Source organism: Acomys minous, assembly GCF_964271855.1.
Source record: "Acomys minous genome assembly, chromosome: 9".
NCBI classification, from domain to species: Eukaryota; Metazoa; Chordata; class Mammalia; order Rodentia; family Muridae; genus Acomys; species Acomys minous.
Genome location: NC_140490.1, coordinates 4667346 through 4686980, shown reverse-complemented (window position 1 = coordinate 4686980; position 19635 = coordinate 4667346). Strand labels below are relative to the sequence as shown.

The following is a 19635-nucleotide window of genomic DNA, read 5'->3' as shown; positions in this document are numbered from 1 at the left end:
GACTTTAAAGTGTCATATTTAGCCAACCATCATTCCTTGTCTTCCTCTTGTTTTCCTGGGACTGAGTTGGGTACAAGGGCTAAGAGTATAGCTCATTTTAGAAAGTTAATACAGTTCCTTTTGAAAACTCAGCTTTACAATGAATAAGAAACACATACAAACATGGCTACGGTTATCTTGCGTAGGTGTCAACCTCGAGTATTTATGGGGTTCTTGTTAGGAGTTGATGACTCTTCATGGCCACTATTAATCAGGGTGTGTGTGTGTATATATATATATATATATATATATACACATACACGTCAAGAATGTAACTGAGTTCCTCGTTTCATTTTTCGTGATAGCCTCAGCTCAGGCCTGGCCTCTAGTAATGATTACTAAATATTTGATAACTAAAGGACCGGTGCCTTTTCTTTTGAGAAGAAAACTAAATGTTTTTAGAGGAGTCAGCTTTCTGCCGTGGTTTCAGGGAATGAATTGTGATGAGAAGTGAAGATTACTTCTACTTGAAAGAGGCTGACAAATTTCCCAGCCCAGGATCACTTTATGTGCCTTATGATTTAGGGGTGAGTGAGCATGCCAAAGAACTCCACTTGAGCTGAGTGATGGGGGATGAGTTGTGGAGCTGTGGTCTTCTATGGTATTTTGTGAAAAATAGTCAGAGATTTATGGCCACTAAACAACTTTGTAGCTGCCCCCGCCTTGTTCTGAAGCCTGCAAAATATCTGCTCCTGTCCTTTGTAGCATGCACCATGATGCTCAGGAATGCCCGCCCTGAGCTGCGGCGGTCACTGCACACACTCATTTGGGCAGAGCCTTGAGTGTCACACATTCACTCAAGCCCATTCATTTTCTGTAATCACTGAGAGATTTTTCTCACTCTACACGTCTCTCCTAGAAGGTGCTGGACTTTCGCTGAATCTTTTACAAGGCTCCCAAAGCTCTGGCCTCCTTCCTGAATTAACTGTTGACATGGCTCCTCTGCGGTATGGTTAAGGGAAAGCTTTTTATTGTAGAGATGAGGGGTGGGGGCAGGAGGGGAGAGGGGGTGCTGCTGAGCGTGAGAACAAGAGAGTGAGTAGCTGAAATACCAGACTTACAAGGAGAATAGGTAGCTGTGGGGAGGGAAGCCCATGAGATGGATACGTCTAGGATAAGGGAAGAGGTGAGAGGGACTTGGATCTTCTTCTGAAATATGGCATAGTTACTTGCCATACTGGGGGAGCCTGGAGAGCAGCACCTGCTTTGGCACACTAATAGGTATAATAGGTAGCCATTTGTCCCTTCTTCCAGTGAGGGGGACCTACTTTACAAGTTCCTGAGGAATGTTGGCTTTTGTTTCTGACTGATAGAATTTGGGGGTGGCGTTTCCTTTGGACAAGAAACTTCCTGAGTGATGGAAATTGCCTCCTACAATGTCCTGGTGGCTGTTAACCACTGTTGATGTGATTTTTTTTAAATGTTAGAGATCTTGGTTTGCTGGTAGATCTCTGTGAGTTTGAGGCTAGCCTGGTGTACAAATCAAGTTCTAGGACAGCCAGGACTGTTACACAAAGAAACTGTGTCTCAAAACAAAACAAAACAAACAAAAAAAGCCCCCCAAATAAACACATAAGCAAAAAAAAGACTGTTAGCAGCGTTCCAATTCTGAATGGGAAAATAGTCAAGGGACTCTCCCTGTGCACTGGCAGATTTTCATCAAGTCTCACATGCCTAGGACACCTAAAGCCTTGAAATAAAGGACACATTTTCACCATTCTTAGATTTTTTTTTTTTGTCTATCTATGGATCATATTCCATGGCTTTATAAGAAATACAAATGAGCTATGTTTCCTCAAAAATACAACCAGAGATGGCATTAATATACATTGTATAAGTACTAGAAAATCACCTGAGGTTGACAGCAATAGAGGATTGCCTGGGTTAGAGATAAGAATCTTTGTATTATTAGGTTTCATGTTTAAATTTTTTTTTTTAATTTCAAAAGTGTGGAAAAATGTAAACATTAAGGGCATACATAGCCGCCATTTAAATTTGTTGTTTCTAATGTTTTGAGATCTCTCTATCAAACTTGTTCTTCGGTCCATAGTCATAACTATGATACATACTTTATTAGATGCAATCCAGTTCCTGTGCCTCCTGGTGGATATGAGGACTTTCATAAGTTGCACACACACACACACACACACACACACACACACATACACACACACACACACACACACGTAAAACCGCACAACATTTATCATTAGGCCACTTGCATTTTCACTCTGTAGAAATGTTTAGTCCTATCTGAACTGAGATGTTCCAACTAAGCTTATTGCACGTAAACATTAAGTATTATTCTTTCATATAAATATATACTATTTTCCTGACTCTCTTTGCTTGTTGACAGTTATTTAAGTTGTTTTAACTTTTTGGGTTAGAAATACGGTAGCAATAAAGTCTCAGGCCTCCATTTGCAGACTTAGATGTGAAAGTTTCTCTAGCTATACATCCTATATTTTCATCAGTGTGTGTGCATGAATGTGTGTGTGTGTGTGCATATGTGTGTGTGATGTGTGCATACATGCGTATGTGTGTGTGTGCATGTGTGCACATGTGTGTGTGGGGGTATGGGTGCATGTGTGTCTATGTGCATGTGTGCGTGTGTGCATGTGCATGCTTGTGTGTGTGTGTGTGTGTGTGTGTGTGTGTATGGGTGCATGTGTGCATGTGTGCATGTGCATGCTTGTGTGTGTATGTGTGTGTGTCCATGCACACACACATGAAAAAATGTGGGCATGTGGAGGTAGAGGGCAACCCCAGGTGTCACCCTCAGGAATACCATCCACCGCTCTAGTCAGCTGAACCAGCAGCACACTCCCCTGGCAGAGGTGAGAGAACAGCCTTCATGTCCCTCTGTGTCCCCTTGCATTTGATCTTAGCAGTTGAGTCTGCTGACACAGTGGCTGACAGAATCGGATCCTGCGTTAGCTCTCATGGCCTTTCAGCAAATCTGATGGAATTCTCTCTGTTATTGACTATTCAGGTCTCCTTTGAAACCCTTGGCATTTCCTTTGCCCACTATCTTCTATTATGCATTTTTGTTGACTGGAGGACATTCTTTATGTATCTTGAATACTGGTATTTTATTGTAGACATGGCAAATATCCCCTAACAGAAGATAAAAGCAAAATGTGGAGTTACAAATCTCTGCCATCGGCACTTAGGAAAACTGGCGAGGAATCAAAGGTTCGAGAATCTTTATGGCCCTGACGATTCAGACTCGCCCAGGTTTCCTTGGTCTTACCTTAGGCATCTCTTCTTAATACACATAAAAGAAAACATTATGTAAATGTTCTCTGCTTATGCTTTTATTATCTGATCCTCAAGCCGCGATGTGTGTGTTGCCTCAAGTCCAAGCTGAGTTCTCTATCCTTTGTCAAGTCACATGCAAAGTGAAGGAATTCTCCTGTCTGCGTCTTTCTATGCTAACCTGGCCTTTATGAGTTGCATATCTGAGGAGAGGATGGGAAGAACATGTATGTGGAAAACATGTATGTGGAGAACATGTATGTGGAGGACATGTATGTGGAGGACATGTATGTGGAGGACATGTATGTGGAGGACATGTATGTGGAGAACATGTATGTGGACCACATTGTAGAGGCTCCATGCTTTTCATTTTGAGAAAAGCCTCACTGAAGAGCAAGTAGTTGAAATCTTTGATTTTTAGAGTCTGCCGCCGCTATAAAACATAGTTTGCCAAATTGTTCTTTTGGATTCTTTTCTACAAATTGAGTTTGTATCACAAAAATGAATGATGAACAGAAAAGTAATTAAGCACTGGGCACTGAGTGACAGCTACAAAACTCCACGCCATCTCTGTCCTCTGTACAAGTTGGAAACAAGACTAAGCTCTCTTCCTCTCACCGCAGAGCTCCCATGTCCTATGCAGTCGGAGGGTATTTGCTTGAATGCAGTGTGTTCTCCAGTTGTTGTTAGGAAAAGTGGTTCATCAACAGCCCAAACCCAAGTTTAGCAATACTAAGAAATTCTATAGCACAATGACCTGAAACTCTTATTGGGTTGCACTGGGCAATGGGGGTGGGGTGGTCCATATTTTAAGTTTAATTGTTTTTAAAGGATGAGATGCAACAGAAACACTGATGAAGAGAAAAGGATGGGCTGTCTTTGGAGGAAGTGTGCTGAAAGGTCCCAATTCATCACTTTATCTGTCCTTCAGCAAATGTAGAATGGCCTCCAGGCCTCACAGGCCGAACGTAGAGACAAGGAGCAACTGTAGGGTTTGGATTTGAATTCAGTGTCCGTCTCTACCACATATTTGCAGCTTGCTAGTGTTCAGTGGGGTGGGGTATAGCAAGCCTTTAAAAAACACTTTCCTGTGTGGCTGAACTTTTCTCTGTCTGATTCTAATATACGTGAACCATGCTTTAGACAGACTCTCTGTTCATTATGTTTGCCTTTTAGCTGAAGTGGACAAGTGCTCCCTCAAATCTGATTCCACCAAGGGACAGAGCTTCTAATTTTGCTCTGTTCAGACCTCTCTCTGTAAGTCGTCCCTGAAAGCTGCCTAATCAAACACCTCAAATGTCAGAAATGAAGTTTAAAGGGTTTCGTGGCAAGTAGGTCTAATCTCCTGCTTGTTCTGAGTCCCACAGTGCAGTAATCTCTTCGCAGAGAAGGCCTGCTTCTAGCAGGGTAAACATGCCTTATAGAATGGATTTCTTCTTCTAGAAAGAAAAAACGAGGCATTAATGAAATTTACTTTTTCATGGAGCTTTTGGAAAGGTTGAAAGCTTAGGTTTTCACTTCTAGCAGATGTTCTTCTTCAGATATTAAAAAAAAAATAGTTGCATTTGATTTAGAAGTCTCAGTTAAGTTCGAGAGTGGTGCTCCATGTCAAACCAGCCAAGCTCTTCAGGTAACAACATATCGGTCATTGGTAACCATTCCGAGTGAGTGTCACAGCTGTCACAATTTCTTCCTGCATTAGCCTGCAAGGACACAAAGGTCAGGAAAAGGTTAATACCACAAGCACAAGGTGCCTTTTACACAGTTCCCCACAGGATAACTAGGCAATGTTCCAACCAAAGAGCTGTTGATGTACAGTTAAAAATTAAAAAACAAACAAAAACAAACCCTCACAATTGTATATACCATTTTCTTCCGGCACTTTGAATGATGGTTTTTTTTGGTTGGTTAGTTTTGTGGTGTGTGTGTGTGTGTGTGTGTGTGTGTGTGTGTGTGTGTGTGTGTGTTCCAAAATCAATGAGAACATTGTTCTTCTTTACAAAGCATGTGTGAAGGGACAGTTACAGAAGCATAGGTAACCCCCCAACCCACCCAAACAGTGGGACACCAGTGCCCAGCTTCGTCCCGTCACGGAGGTCACCTTGATGGATGCTACATCATGGATTCCCACTTTTGGTTATCCTCCCAGCTGATGATGTCTCACTGGTAGCCATCACATGCACTGAGCATCCATAATCAAAAAAATCTAAAATCCACCATGCTGCCAACCCAAACCTTTTGAGCACTGGCCTGATGCCACAAGTGGAAACTTCTCCTGGCCCCACAGACCAAAATGCAGGAGCACTAAATTTATCTGTGTGCGAGATACAGAGAACAAATGAATGCCACGTTCCAACTTGGGTCTCATCCTCAATGTACCTCCTCCCATATCTGTGCTTATTCCAAACGGCTTAGTATGAAATATTCTGATTACAGGCATTTCAAATACTGGAGTTTGTATTCAAACTCCAGAGGGGTTTCTCCAGGGTTGTTGTTAAACTTAGCTGGCAGCCCAGATGCAGAGCCTTATATATTTTACTTTCTTCTGCCTCTGTGCCTTTAGGTCCACGTAAGCCTGCCCTGATTTCCCTTATCTGCACAGCCTCGTCCACAATTATTGCCACAGGAATCTGCTTACAGCCAATTTGACTTTGTCCAAATTTCTGGGAGCATTCCTTTAACAGAATTAGTTTATAACACTTCCTGCCTTCTGCCCCTCTTCTTTCCCTCATCTCCTTTCAGCTCCACATAACAACAACAGCAACAACAAAATCCTCTTATCTCGAAGCCATCCTCAAATTGCTGTACCCTACTATGTTCACTAGAATTCTATCTCAGCAGGCAGAGCAAGGCCCAGCGGATCCCATTCTCTCCAAACTCAGATTCCCAAGGAGATGCGTTGAGTACACAGGGGCACTGGGTCTTTGCTTGTTTCTCTGTGATGACCCTTTGCTTTTTGTCTTACAGACTTCAGGAGGGGATGCTGCTGCTTCTCCAGAGGGCCACCCCCAGTACACACCTTTGCCTTCTGCATCCAGAGAGCTCACCAGTCACCGAGGTAGGACCTTAGCTTTGCGTTGTTTACCATGACTGGAGGCAGGATACGTGGCTAGGCAGCACGCAGGATCTCTGTGGACCTTACTGCTCCTGTCCTGTGATAAGGAGCCTAGCGCTTCTCGGACTCTGAGTGGGAAGCCTGGACTATCAAACTTGAAGGGTTTAACCCACATGATGTGGGAAGACAAAATCCCCCCTCTAGCCAGAAAGATTATAGTATTTAACAATTACTTAGAAGATCGTTCCATGCAGCAATGGTAATAGAGAGACATTGGGTGAGTCAGTATTTGTTAAAGAAGCAATGTGTGCAAATATGAGTTGAAATGTGTAATTTCAAAGAGAGTGAACTCGATATTACAGCTCAAAGGACCTTCAGTTTGCCTGGCGACTTCAGAGGGATCCTTGACTTCTCATGGCTTCTCTGGTCCTGAAAGCATAATTTGGTTTGCATGGTTCCTCTAATATTGACATCCTGTTGCTGCCTTTGACATGTTAAGTTTCAAAAACAAGCACAACGCTGGCAGAATATCGTTTGCAAAAGTCTTGTCCCTTAACCAGCTTCTGGGGCCAAGGAACATGTCACTGGCTGAGCTGGAACTGCTGAGGGCAAGAAGGGGTCATGTGCTCTGGCTTGCTTACTGTTCTACCCTGCCATGATCACATCGCTGCTTCTTAAGTGTGGGTCTGTGTTTCAAGGATAAATAAGGACAGGTTTAGCAGAGGGACACTGTGCATGTTAAACACTGTGCCCTCCAGTACGGAACCATAGGGGGTCACTGGAGGAGGAGTAGCTCTCTTGGTCACTTTTGCTATGCTGTGTGGATGGAATAAAAACTTCAAAAGTGGTGGCAGCCTTATGGTCTCTACGAATAATGGGGCATTAATAGTCTACACAAAGCTGTAAAGAGAGTAACTGAGAGCTTCAGGAGTCTGTCCTGATTGGCCGGCTTGTGGGTACCAGCAAAACTCTTTATACACAGATGTTAACCTAGTTATAATCTGGGTGTGATTTTCTTCTTCAGGCGTCAGCTTTGTGAAAATTAGTTTTGCTCAGGCAGGTGGAACAGATGCCAGGGTGCCAATGTCCCAGGGACTGAGCAAGCCTCTGCTGTGGAGGATGCTCCTCTAAAGGTCTTGAGCACTTCTCTTGGCACTGTTGGGAGGGACCACCCATGAATAAACTGTACTAGGAGAAATAGTCACAGAGTTAACAGTGCTACAGGCAACAATGAAAACACTCTAAAATTACCTTCATGTTTTTTTACAAGTGTATTGTTTTCTGGCACAGTGGTAAGGATAATTGTACTTTATAACTTATTGAGTAACTTGCATGGAGGCTAAAGTCTCTGAGACCCCAACTCCATTTACAAAGACTTCATCTGCAAATGATATCAAGATTTCACAATGGAAGGGTCTGATGAGGTGATTGGTGTTCATCAGGAATGAGTCAAATATCACCTGTTAATTTAATAGTAAAATGTAAGCCTTGTAGCTGGGCATGGTGGTGCACGCCTTTAATCATAGCACTCGGGAGGCAGAGGCGGGAGGATCTCTATAAGTTCGAGGCCAGCCTGGTCTACAAAATGAGTTCAAGACATCCAAGACTACACAGAGAAACCTTGTCTGAAAACAAACAAACAAACAATATAAGTCTTGGGGGACTAAAGAAAGGTATACTTATAGCAGATTATTTGTACGTGTGCATGGATACATGTGTGTGTGTGTGCATATGTGTGTTGGGATATGATGCTGGGGCCCAACAGAGCCCAAGCATACAGGCAAGTATTATATCCTTGAGTTTTATCTCCAGTGCAAGTTTTGGGGGTATATTTTTAGCAATGTTCGTAATGTGCAAAAATTATGGAAGTAGATTGTAAATCAAGCCTCCTGACTTGACATCACAGCTTTTAAAATGGGAAAAATTAAAAAAAAAGTTATTTAAAGATATCTAATAACTGATGCCCTAGCCTTACTTAGAAATAGCCTGATACATTATTGTCTGGTCCTCCAAACTTCTGGGTTCTTAAGTTGGGCGTTGAAAATAGAATCTGTGTCATGTAACCATGTTCTCTGGGTACATGGTCACAAGGAGACAGAGAGAGAAACAAAGAAGCTTCCAAAAGCTGGCCGTGGGTTTAGTATCCAACTGAGGAAAGGGGCAATGTATACTTCATGTTGACCAGAATTATATACCACCACATGAAGAAAGCCACTGCTGTCTTGGTACCCAAAATGAAACTGCTTAATACCATGCTATGTTCTTTACATTTAAGGCTATTATTCTAAACTTCTGATTATATAAATCAGGAAAGCCCTTGAATGCTACTCATCAATTCCTTAATGGAAATGGCTTGTGAGTACCTATGCTGAGAGGCTCTTTCCGTGGCAAGCTGGCAAACTGTGTTGCTCCTGTCAGAATCCTTCCCAATTCTTGATCTACAGAATCCGAGCTGGAGCAGAGCTTCTATTTGAAAACAATTGCTGATCCACCCACTTCCCAATCTATTTTCCTTCCGCATCAACAGCTACAAAAACTGGTGGGTAGGTGTTTATGTTCATGCGCAAATTGCTGTTTCTCTATGCCCGTTCTATTTTCACTCGTCCTTTTCTGTAACTTCCAATGTCGAATTTGACGGGACCAGAATCCGTGTCTCGAGACACGTGAAGAAACCATAAGCCTAGACTGAGGACCAGGAGGCGGGAGGACTGAACCATTGTATCCATAGCTTACGTAAACGCCATCTTTCTTATGTGTAGTCATGCGCAGAAGACCAGGAGGTGGAAGGACTGGACCATCTCATCCATAACTTGAATAAATGCCATGTATCTTGTGTGGCATCATGTGTAGAGCTGGAATTTGTTGCTTCCCATGTGAAACTTTCTGTTGAGCTATATCGCGTTTTTTAATCTCTTGAGAAAAAAACTTAGCGTATTTCTACCCAGCCCCTAATGTAATTGTTCATCTTCTAATTTCTGTGAGAGATGTTTCTGTGCATATGTCTTAAAAGTCATGAATAAAAGCCCTATGAGAGGCAGGGCTAATCCTACCTCCCCAGCCACAATCTTCAGTTCTCCAGCTATCAGATTGAACACCACATCTCTAGGGGGCAGGTGCTTCTTTGATTCTACTGTCTCCATCCATGTCTGGTTAGTTTGCCCTAGATTCCAGCTTTTGTGAGAAGTAGAGAACACTGTCCCTACTTTCTCATACATCTGTGATGCCCGGCAATGGGCCTTAATACTCAACATATATTTGTCTGGGTTTGGGTCAGTATCTGCAAAGCACACTGTATTCAAAGCTGGATTCATTAGCCCATGACGCCATTAGGAGTTGTGGAGCCTTTAAGCGGCAGGGCTTGTTAGGACGTGTCCACAAGGGGACATTGAAGCCACAGTTATTCCTTTATTTTCCTGTTTGCTTTTTGATATGAGGTGAGGGTCTTTTTCATAGGTTCCTGCTTTATGCTTTGTATCAGACCCAGAACAATGGGCCCGCCAAGCCAGGACTGAAGTCGCCCAAACTGTGAGCCAAAGTAACTGTGTCAGGTATCTCTTACAGTAATAGAAAGTTGACTCCCATCAGCAAAAGTTGAGTCATGGAAACCTAGGGGAAGAGTCACTGTCTTCAATAGCTCTGTGAGGTGACAAGGGTGAGCAGAGTCATTGGAAGGGCTGGCCTTGTTCACCTGTGGCCTCAATCTTGGTGCTTCCAGAAGCTCGAACAAGGATGGGAGACATATCTGCTGACTCATTGCCAGAGTCTATTAAGCCACCATACATGACTTCCAAGTAGATGATTACTTTAATACTTATCTGCCAAATATTGTTGTTTTAGTAGTAGGGAGGAGAATGGGGTGAATTGAATAAATTAAGCACACTATTTTCTTATGAAAGATACTCTCAGAGCAGGGCTTTCATTCTCAGAAAGATTCGCGTTCTGGAATGCACAAGGGTGTAGCACACCCCACCTCATATTTGTCTCAGAACAGTGCCCTAGGCAGCAGCAAATTGTGGGAGTATGGGGGCCTCTGAGCTACATCCCTGATCTCTCCTGGAATCCTAGATGTTCTCAGCGAGTGCCTGTTATGAAGATCACTGGCTCTTCAAATATGTTGTGTGGACAGGATACACTCCAGCACAGCAGCCACTGCCAATCTGTGTGGTAGCTATTAGAAGCAGAGGTCACAGGAACATAGGGTAGACCGCTGTGTCTTTTGGGAAGCCATTTATATTTAAGTCAAAACCATGTTATTCTTAATCTGCCCTTATAAAGTGTAGGAATAAAGGGACATATCATCCCCATTTTAAAGGGGTACCGCAAGAACTGCTAGAGGCTGACTAGAGCCACTCCGCAGCAAAGACACAAATAGTACTTGTCCAAAGATCTGTTCCTATGATTCCAAGGTTACCTCTGACCTTCATCCTCCCCATTGGATACCCAAAGCAAGGGCTACCTGTCACACTGTATCCAACAAAATGGAGGTAAATGTACAGGAAGAGGTAGTGACTGGAAATATCCAATTCTAAGTGTGCTAAAGCTACCATGAGGTGCCAGCAGGGAAGCTGGAGACTTTAAAGGGTTGTGGGAAGGTTTTAGAAGACATCAGGACCACCTAGGAATGCAGTTCTCAGTCTAGAGACTGAGTGCTGGTGCAGGTGAGTCATTCTGTGGTAACTCACTAGGAAGCAACTTCACTCACCATGCCTGAGGGCACTGCCCTGCTCTTCCTCCTTTTGAGATATTTAATCCCTATAGCAGTGCCTCTTTGGGGGAGGTCCTCTAACCCAAGAATGAGCCACAACAGAGGATTCTGGGAAGTGTAGTTTCCAGTGAGTTGCAAAGATACCATGACAAGACGGTGTGCATGGAACCAATCGCCAGGCTCACCCGCTGTCATCCCATGTCTCCTACAGATATGACACCAAAGACCTCACTCATACGTTTCTGCATATACAATATGCAGAATTAACTAAAAGTCCCCCGAGTGTCCCTTAATCACTTTTCTCCTTGATGCTTCGGCCACTTCAAAAATGTGCAAGAGTTTGCTTGTCATATTAAGCACTTGATTTTCAATATGCAGAAGAAAGAAAGCTAAGAAAGAGGAAATTTGTTTGAAAACTTGCTGGAAGATTCAAAACCACCCTACCTCACTGGTCTTTGGCAATGTACACTGTTTTTATTGACATGGTTATTGCCTGTGCATCTTCTTCCTAAACTTGGTGTCTGATCTATTCATATTTGAAATTAATTGCCAGGACAATTCCAGCATGATTTACATAGAGAATATTATAATTAGTGATTGTTTGCCATTGCCTAAATGCGGATTGGATTTCCTGCTTACTTGTTGATCTTTCTGTTTATCTCTGGGAGCCGTTCAGAGCCCTCCATCCAAGAGAGAGGGAAAAAAACCCACAGTGACTGCTTTTCATTTGTATTATTAAAACCATTTTTGGCCTGAGATCTGAGCAGATACATTTTCTGAGAAGCTATAAATACAGCCCTTTGCTTCCACTGATCAAATTAGCAAGTGACATGAATATGAGAAAAATTAGATGGATGTTTGTGAAGAGGTGTGGAGCCATGTTGGCCAGGAGAGCTTCATGACAAGAAGCAGAGATCAGAGGGGTTTGCTAGGTGCTGAAGTTATGACTCGGCAGCTTTGGGGCGGTCGCAGGGCTGGAAGCAATCTCTGTTTCAACCAGTAAGCTTTTTTATTTCTTTAATTTATAGGTTTGTTTCGTTTTTTTAACCAAATTGCTAGGTCAGCCCTCAAGAAATGTAAAAGACAGAGAGGAACATTACAAACAACAGGAATACAGACTAATTATAAAAACTCGAGGCAAACAGACATATTTGCTCAGGCTTGCTTTATAGCTCTGTCCCAGCAGTCCTCTGTCCTGCTATTTTTTGCTTGTCATTGCTCATTTGGAAAAAAAATGAAATAAACCATTCAGGGTCCTGGTGAGAATTCCAGTTAGAGCCCACTTCGTCGCATACTGTGACCAAAGTGCCCCCACTTATTCTGACTATAGCTTCAAGACAGCTATACATCAGATGATTTTTTTTTCACCCATAATTGGCGTTGGTGTTTGAGGTAGGAGAGCTTTAGGATTCAGTACTCAGGAAATAACAACAACAGCCGTAATAGTAATAGTAGTAGTAGTAATAATAATTTTATTATTAATAAATAAATTAATTTACTATTATTAATAGATTAATAATTAGTAAATAATTTATTATTATTAATTATTATTGTTGTTGGCACTCACTTATTAAAAATTTAGTAAGCATGATAGATGAAAACTCAACCATAGAACAACTAAAAGGGGGAAAATGAGAGAGAAGAGGAACATTCCCTGCTCCTAAGACATATTTAGCAGAGATTCGTTAAATGAGATTAAGGACTTGTCTTCCAGAGGCCTTGCCACGCCTCAGCGCTGGCTCTGAGGGGGAAGTGGATGTTGGTTTCTTGTGGGTAACTATTATTAGCATCTTCTAATTATGTAAAATGATTTCCTCTGATGACATTTTGAACAGAACCCATTACTTCAGGCTTCTTTCTTTCATAATGCTTTTATGTGCATATTCTTGGCGGAATTCTCAGATGCCAGGTGAAGCTCAAGTCTCCTTTATTTAATCAAGGTGACTCGTGATTTGACAGTTGTAGTTGACAGGTTTATTTCATCTGTGTGGCAGTGGAAGTCGATTTTCTGTGTGTGCGCTTGCTCTGTTCCCACGTAAAAGGACTTTACTAAGTGCTGAATAAATTGTACTTTTCCTTTGATTCTAGACCTTGCTGGAATGGTTTAAAAACTCTAGTCCGGGTCATCAAATTCATCTCTCGGCTACTTTGCAGGGTCAATAGCCTTGCTACGCACCAAGCCAGGCTGGGTGGATTGGAATGGAGGGTCCTGTAGATTAAACCTTCCGCGTGTATATAGATGGATGTGCAAATGCATGCCGGCTGTCTGGGAGGGCGGCAGTGATGGAAGAGCAAGCCGAGTGGAATCTGAAGACGGATGAATCCGTTAGACTATTACCGAGACTGGCGTGGACTTTAGCCAGGAACTTTAAGCAACCTCCTTCAAGCATATGAAATCCGTAAGGGTCTATTTCCCAGCCTTTTTCTCCAAGGATGATTTTTCACTCGCAATCCCCGAGAATGCTTCATTCCTCTTCTTCGGGCAGAACTGTGGAACACTCACAGACACAGACAGGCTACCAATATCATTCTTCTGCCCTGGAAACAAGGCAAGGAGGGGAAAAACGGGACTCCACAGCCTCACCTCAGTAAGCTGAAAGGGGAGAAACGGGACTTTTTTTTATTATTCGCCCTCAAAAGCCTAACTAAGATATGGTAGCAAATATATCTCCTTACACCCCCAAAAAATATATTATGGAGACCTAGAATGTACAGTATGAAAGAGCCTAGGTATGCTAATGACTTTCGGCCTGTGGGCTATCCTTCAAGGCTTTCTGTTTGCTTGTGAGTGTGTATTTGTGACAGGCTCTCACTGTGTAGGTCAGGCTGATCTTGAACTCACGGTCCTCTGGCCTCAGCCTCCCAGTGCTGTCACTGTAGACATGCCTGTGATTCCTGTTTACTGTATCCAGCACCCACGCTAGAACTTGAGCATTCAGAAGTGGAGAATGTCATCTCTGTCTCTGAACCAATTATGTTTGCATGAGGAACTACTGTATGGGACATAATGCCCATCAAAGAAGGTCTTAGGCGCTGTATCATTTAATGTGACGGTGCTTGGTAAAAGGCGTATGTACAAAGCCTCAGTGGAGAAGGTGGGGACCGGTGAAGAGCAGAACAGGCACGACTGGTTAGAAGACGTTGAATCTTAACTTTGAAGAACACAGGGGGAGGCATCAGGTGGAGAGCAAAAGAAGGGCATTTCAGAGACCTGGGTCAATGGAGACGCAGAGGAATAAGACTAGACGGGACTCACGAAAGATGAGGATACTGTTTTACACATACACACACGCATGCACGCACACATGCACGCTTCAAATTGTATGGAGTCTTAGCCAGACACAGGGACTGTATTTGGTTTAAAAGAGTGTTACTTATGTGTTTGTGAAAGGGTCTCACCCTTTAATTGAGGCTGACCGTGAACTCATGACCCTCTTGTCTAAACCCCCTTAGACCTTGGATTCTTACCCTCAGATTGTAAGAGATATGGACATATATGACTCCTGAAAGGACACTGATACCAATGAGTGCTATAGGCATGTGAATCTGCATGTAACATATCAAGACATTGCAAACATAAGGTTTTGGAGTCCTGACAATTGCAGGAAGATAACAGCCAAGGGAGTTTGCTCTGGGTTTAGAAGATTTTGATTTCTTGATATCATGGTATGAGTCAGTCGGTTTGCTAGAAATAAGGCTCCTATCAAAGGTGACGTAGGTGACAACATGGTAGCAGATGGGGCAGACAGCTGGAGCCAGAAGACACTGCCGGTGGGGCAGGAGTGGGACACATAAAGGGAGCCTGTGGCCATCATGGAATCACCACTGCTTGAGGTCACCAATGGTTTTACTGACAGTGCCTAAGCATTAGAGAAAATAGCTTCTCTGTCTCACTTAATCAAAATATTTGTGATTCGGCCTTTGAGCCTGAAACATACAACTCTCCCTTAGTCAGGATAGTTGAGGTATCCCTGGGTTCAATGCAGAACACACACAGAATAAAGAAAGGAGCCTGAGACGCATTCTGTAGCAAGTACAAGAGAGAGACTAGGAGGCTGTGGATGTTTGGGGGCAGCGAGGAAGCCAGCCCGCTGTGTGGGAAATGTGGTCTGGTCCTGTTTCCCATCACCGTTCTCCCCACAGGATTTTCTCCTGCCACTCAGGCACTATAATCTGGCCCGTTAAATGGAAGGCTAGGGGACTTAATGTTCTGAATCCCATGGCCACAGGAACAAACACACAGTAAGTAAGCGAAGTAGCCACAAGAATGTGTTCTTCTTCCATTCTCTGGTCTGCAGTTGAGTTCCAATCTTTAAAAAGGGAATAGATGTGCAGTGTGCTCAGTCGTGAGCTTGTAGAAAGCAGTCGTGGGAAGCCAGGGCCTTGGGTCTGCGTTGTCCTGCTGAAAGCCCTGCCTGGGACTTGAGTTCCCGGTTCCAGATCCTTCTCATTCTGTTTCCTTGTGTCTTGAATAAAACTTTATCCACTGCCCTAGGAGTTTCCTCACATAGTGATTTTATAACCCCCCCTTTTTTTGGAACAAATAAACAAACATCTGGAATCATGCGGTACATTTAATTAAAAAGTTTGCATTCGGCCAGAAATGGTAAAATCATGAAAAATGGCCTGTCGGTAAGCCCAAGAAGGCCAAAGGATGACGTCGTTGGCTGCAAAAGGGTTGAAATTGAGGGGAGTGAACACCTGTTCTGTTCAGCCTGCTGTCCTCTGATGTCCCCATCTCAGCTATTAATATTTACTGCTCTAGGTTTTTTTTTTTCATTCATTCTAATGAAATTTTTTTTCTTCAGCTGGAGTTGGTCAAGGAAGAAAGCTGTCACTTTTCCAATAACCTTGGATTTGCTGGGATGTATGCGTTTTATAAAGGGTTTGGTATTAGGAGTTGGTGGCTTTTCTTTTCCCTTCCTCACTGGTCCACATGCTTCAGGTCACTATTGGGGCCTATTTCTGCTTCTCCCATCAGTGTGAGGGCTAGCCACAGATGCCACCTGGTCAGGGAAACTCCAGAGATGCCAGAACAGCCACAGGCTCTGCCTTCAGGGACTTTACAGTCTAGCTGGACAGAGTGACTCCACTAGAAAGAAGAGGCCACACTGGATAGAAGGGTGAGGAAAAGGGAACATGGAAAGACAAATTATTACCACTTTATGCAGACATGTCAGTTGACTTTATTTGCAGTTCCAGAGTGGAGCAAGACTTGATCCTGTAACTCAGGAAAGTACCCCAGAGAGTTGAGTTAAAGGAGGCAGGTTGTAAGAACCCAGGAGGACCGGAGGAAGCAAAAATAAGAACTCAATAGTCATCATTCATTTTAACTTGACCTTTTTTTTGTGACGTGGAGACAATAATAGAAAAGTGGCTGGCTGGCCAAATAATGTTATTTCCGTGGCTCTTTTAGGGAGTAGTAAGGATTACAGTAGAAGGAGATACACTATCATAATCATTGATTGCATCAATTTGTGCAGTGGGTTTTCAACCTGTGGGTCTCAACCCCTTTGGGGGCGTCACATATCAGATATTTACATTATGATGTATAACAGTAGCGAAGTTATAGTTATGAAGTAGCACAAAGAAATTTTATTACAGGGTCTCCGTTCATGATGAACTATATCAGTGGGTCACAGCATCAGGAAGTTGAGAACCACTGTGTTAGAGAAACAACAGTAACAGGAATAATGTGGCTCCCATCTTTGCTGATGCCTGCAAAACCCACAGAGCATGGTTCCCTCTTACAGCATTAGCGTGACTGACTCCATTTTGATTTCTAGCCTGTGCTCTGGGGGCCCAGTGCAGGAGCTTACTGCAAAACAGTGGCTTTCTTTGGTGTTTATTTAATAGAAGAGTTCACATGGACGGGTTGGGAGGAATCCTTTCATGAAGGCGAGGACTAAGTAGAAAACACCTTTGAGTGGTTTGAAACCGTGAAAGAGTGTTGCCCTTCTGATCTTATTTCAGATCGTAACTTAGGCAGAAACAGGGAACGGCCACTTCTCGCGGGGGTCAGTTGTGATTATTCTACTTTTTATGCCTCGCTCCTCCTCTTCAAGCACATCGAGGGTGAAGGAAAGTAGTTTTGTTTGCTTGGCAAGAGAAGAGCAAGCATTGAGCGATTTGATTTTGCAGAGTACAGTTCGATATTCCTCTCGCTTGAGAATATACACCCAGGATGTATACACCCAGAGAATATACACCCAGGGTTATTCTAAGGATGACACAAGAAGGCTTTCTTGTTGGAGAGAATACATCGGAAGCGGCCAGGGGCTAAAAGCAAGACGAAGTTCTTTTAGGTTAGTCCCCCAGAAAGGAGGGGTATTATTGGACTCAGATGTGATTTGGTGGTGGGGACCCAGGGATCACTATTCCCTGAAGCCCCGTCCTGAGGGATGTGCTCACTGCCTTTGAGGTAGCCTGAAGGAAGTGGAATGAAGCTTTCGCAGCTTTCAAATCCTGATGGGGTTTGATCAAGCATTCTCTTATGTCAAGGCTAGCTGGACTTTTTCATCAAATGAAAGCAGGGCTTTTCCCCTTGACCCCTCTGGACCTCTGCAAGCACAAAGACATGCGAGATCATCGGGAACAAGGCCCCAGTGTTGCCAGAGGAGTTCCTGGTCCTTGGTAATTTATTATTCCTGTGCATCTGTTTCTCCAAATACTCTCTGCAGAAGCATTAGCATGAGAAGAAAAGAGTGCAAGAACTTGGAATTTTCCATTTGTGCCTTCTTTGGTCTAGTAGGTCAGAGTTCTGTCCGTGGGGATAGGATGTGAACTCTTTCTGCTGTTGTAAGGCAAGGCTTTCTCAACTCAATAACACAAGGAAAATAATGCAGTGCATTCCCAAACACAGACTACCCCAAGGTCCCTATATAAATTGTTTCTTCCCACCTTCCCCACAGGGGGAAAATATCCTGTATTGTTAGGAAGGACATCTGTGGGAGAGACATAAAACACCTCCTCCCTGGTGGGTTAGCTTTTTATTCCTCATTCACCTTCCCATAGCTCATCAGTTCCTCCCACATTAAGGCCAGTCCAAGAGGATAAGACACAGTCCATTTTGGCTTTGATTAGGGAAAGCTATCCTCCTCCACCAGTTCTGTTCTCTCAAGAGAGAGTTTTCCTTCTTGTGTCTAATTTCTCCCTGTCTTCATCTGCTCCTTCAGACTCACTCTCCCTCCCTCCCTCCCTCCCTCTTCCCCCCCCCCCCGGAACATTTGCCTCCTACAGCACTGAAATCAAATAATCAAGGTCCTTTGGTGGATGCTAGGTAGGCTGGCACAGACAGGCCTATAGGAAGCCCAGGAGACTTAGAAAGTGTCCTCCACAGCCAGCTTGCTTCTTGCAGACCCCTAGCAAGTTATTATGTTGCTCAGGAGAAGTTCATCAAGCTTTCGGGGTGTTTAGGGCACTGTTCAGAGTAGGGCAGCCCGCAAAACAGTGTTGGGGTTTAGAAAATGTTACCCCAAAGTATGCTGCTTTGAACCATAGGACACCGGAAAGCCTCTCAGGTGTCTGACAATTGGAGTTTTTCTTCTTCCTGCCATCCCGCCTCCTCCTCCCGGTCTCACCACTCCCATTGCCAAGATAAGCCATGTAACTAGGATTCCTCTTTCCCAAGGCATGTCAGTGACCAGAACCACCTTTCCCAGAGTCAGCTGTGAAGGCTAAAAATAGCACCCTTAACCTTTCCCAGCCCTTCTGAGTAAGAACATAAGGAAATCATCTTACCTGCATTACCAGGGGGTATAGTATGTGGTGCTCAAGTTAGAAGCTCCTGCCCTAAGTCTGAGAGGGGGAAAAAGCCCACAATGAGGAGCCACACACCAAAATAATCCAACCAGATCTTTTGGGGCTTTCCTTTCCTTCAGTCCAGTGTACAGGTTGCACCCTTCTGGGTCAGTTACATTACTGCAGGGCCTTCCATTTATTATTGGAGATGTGCGTACAAACAGAATGTTCTCTGGCTCATCATGTTGAAGGCTTCACATTAAAACTTTGGGTAAATAAATCTGTCTCAATTTTCACTTCGCTTTTCATTCTCTCAAAAGGGTTTTGCCATGACAGTTACAATGAGTGAGCACGTGTGTAACACCATTCTGTCCTGAGACACATTTTTCTTCCTTCAGAGAGCTTAAACTTCTTCCTTGAGAGAGAAACAGAAACAACAATAAACACCAAGGTACCATGTAATGCTATAGAGATTCTGAGGAAGATGGAGATGGAACCAGCTGGGGTCCGTGATCTATGCCCCACAGACCATTACCAAGGACCAGAGCTTGCAAGACCCTTGTTCTCAGTGAAACATAGACCATTAACATTAAAGAGTTCATTTGTTCAGAGAGTGATTCATACATTATCAGACAATAAGCCATACATGGCTGAAGGTCTACACATATGTATGCATGTATGCTTATATGCATGTATATCTGTATGTATGTATGTATGCTTGTATGTATGTATGTTTGTGTATATGTATGTATGTGTGTATTTAGTATTCTTCTCTCATATATTACATCCCAACTGCAGTTCCCCCTCCCTCTTCTTCCCCTATCCACCTCTCCTCAGA

At 43.4% G+C, this 19635-nt stretch overlaps 1 protein-coding gene across 2 annotated transcripts in view; it reads left to right on the top strand.

Moving 5' to 3' along the window:
• Positions 1 to 19635, top strand: part of LRMDA (leucine rich melanocyte differentiation associated) — a 1017118-nt gene that overhangs the window by 813869 nt on the left and 183614 nt on the right. For both annotated transcript variants that reach the window (XM_084794314.1, XM_084794315.1), the window contains one exon: positions 6265 to 6355. In XM_084794314.1, the coding sequence (XP_084650440.1) occupies positions 6265 to 6355 (91 nt within the window). The remainder of the gene's footprint in view (positions 1 to 6264; positions 6356 to 19635) is intronic.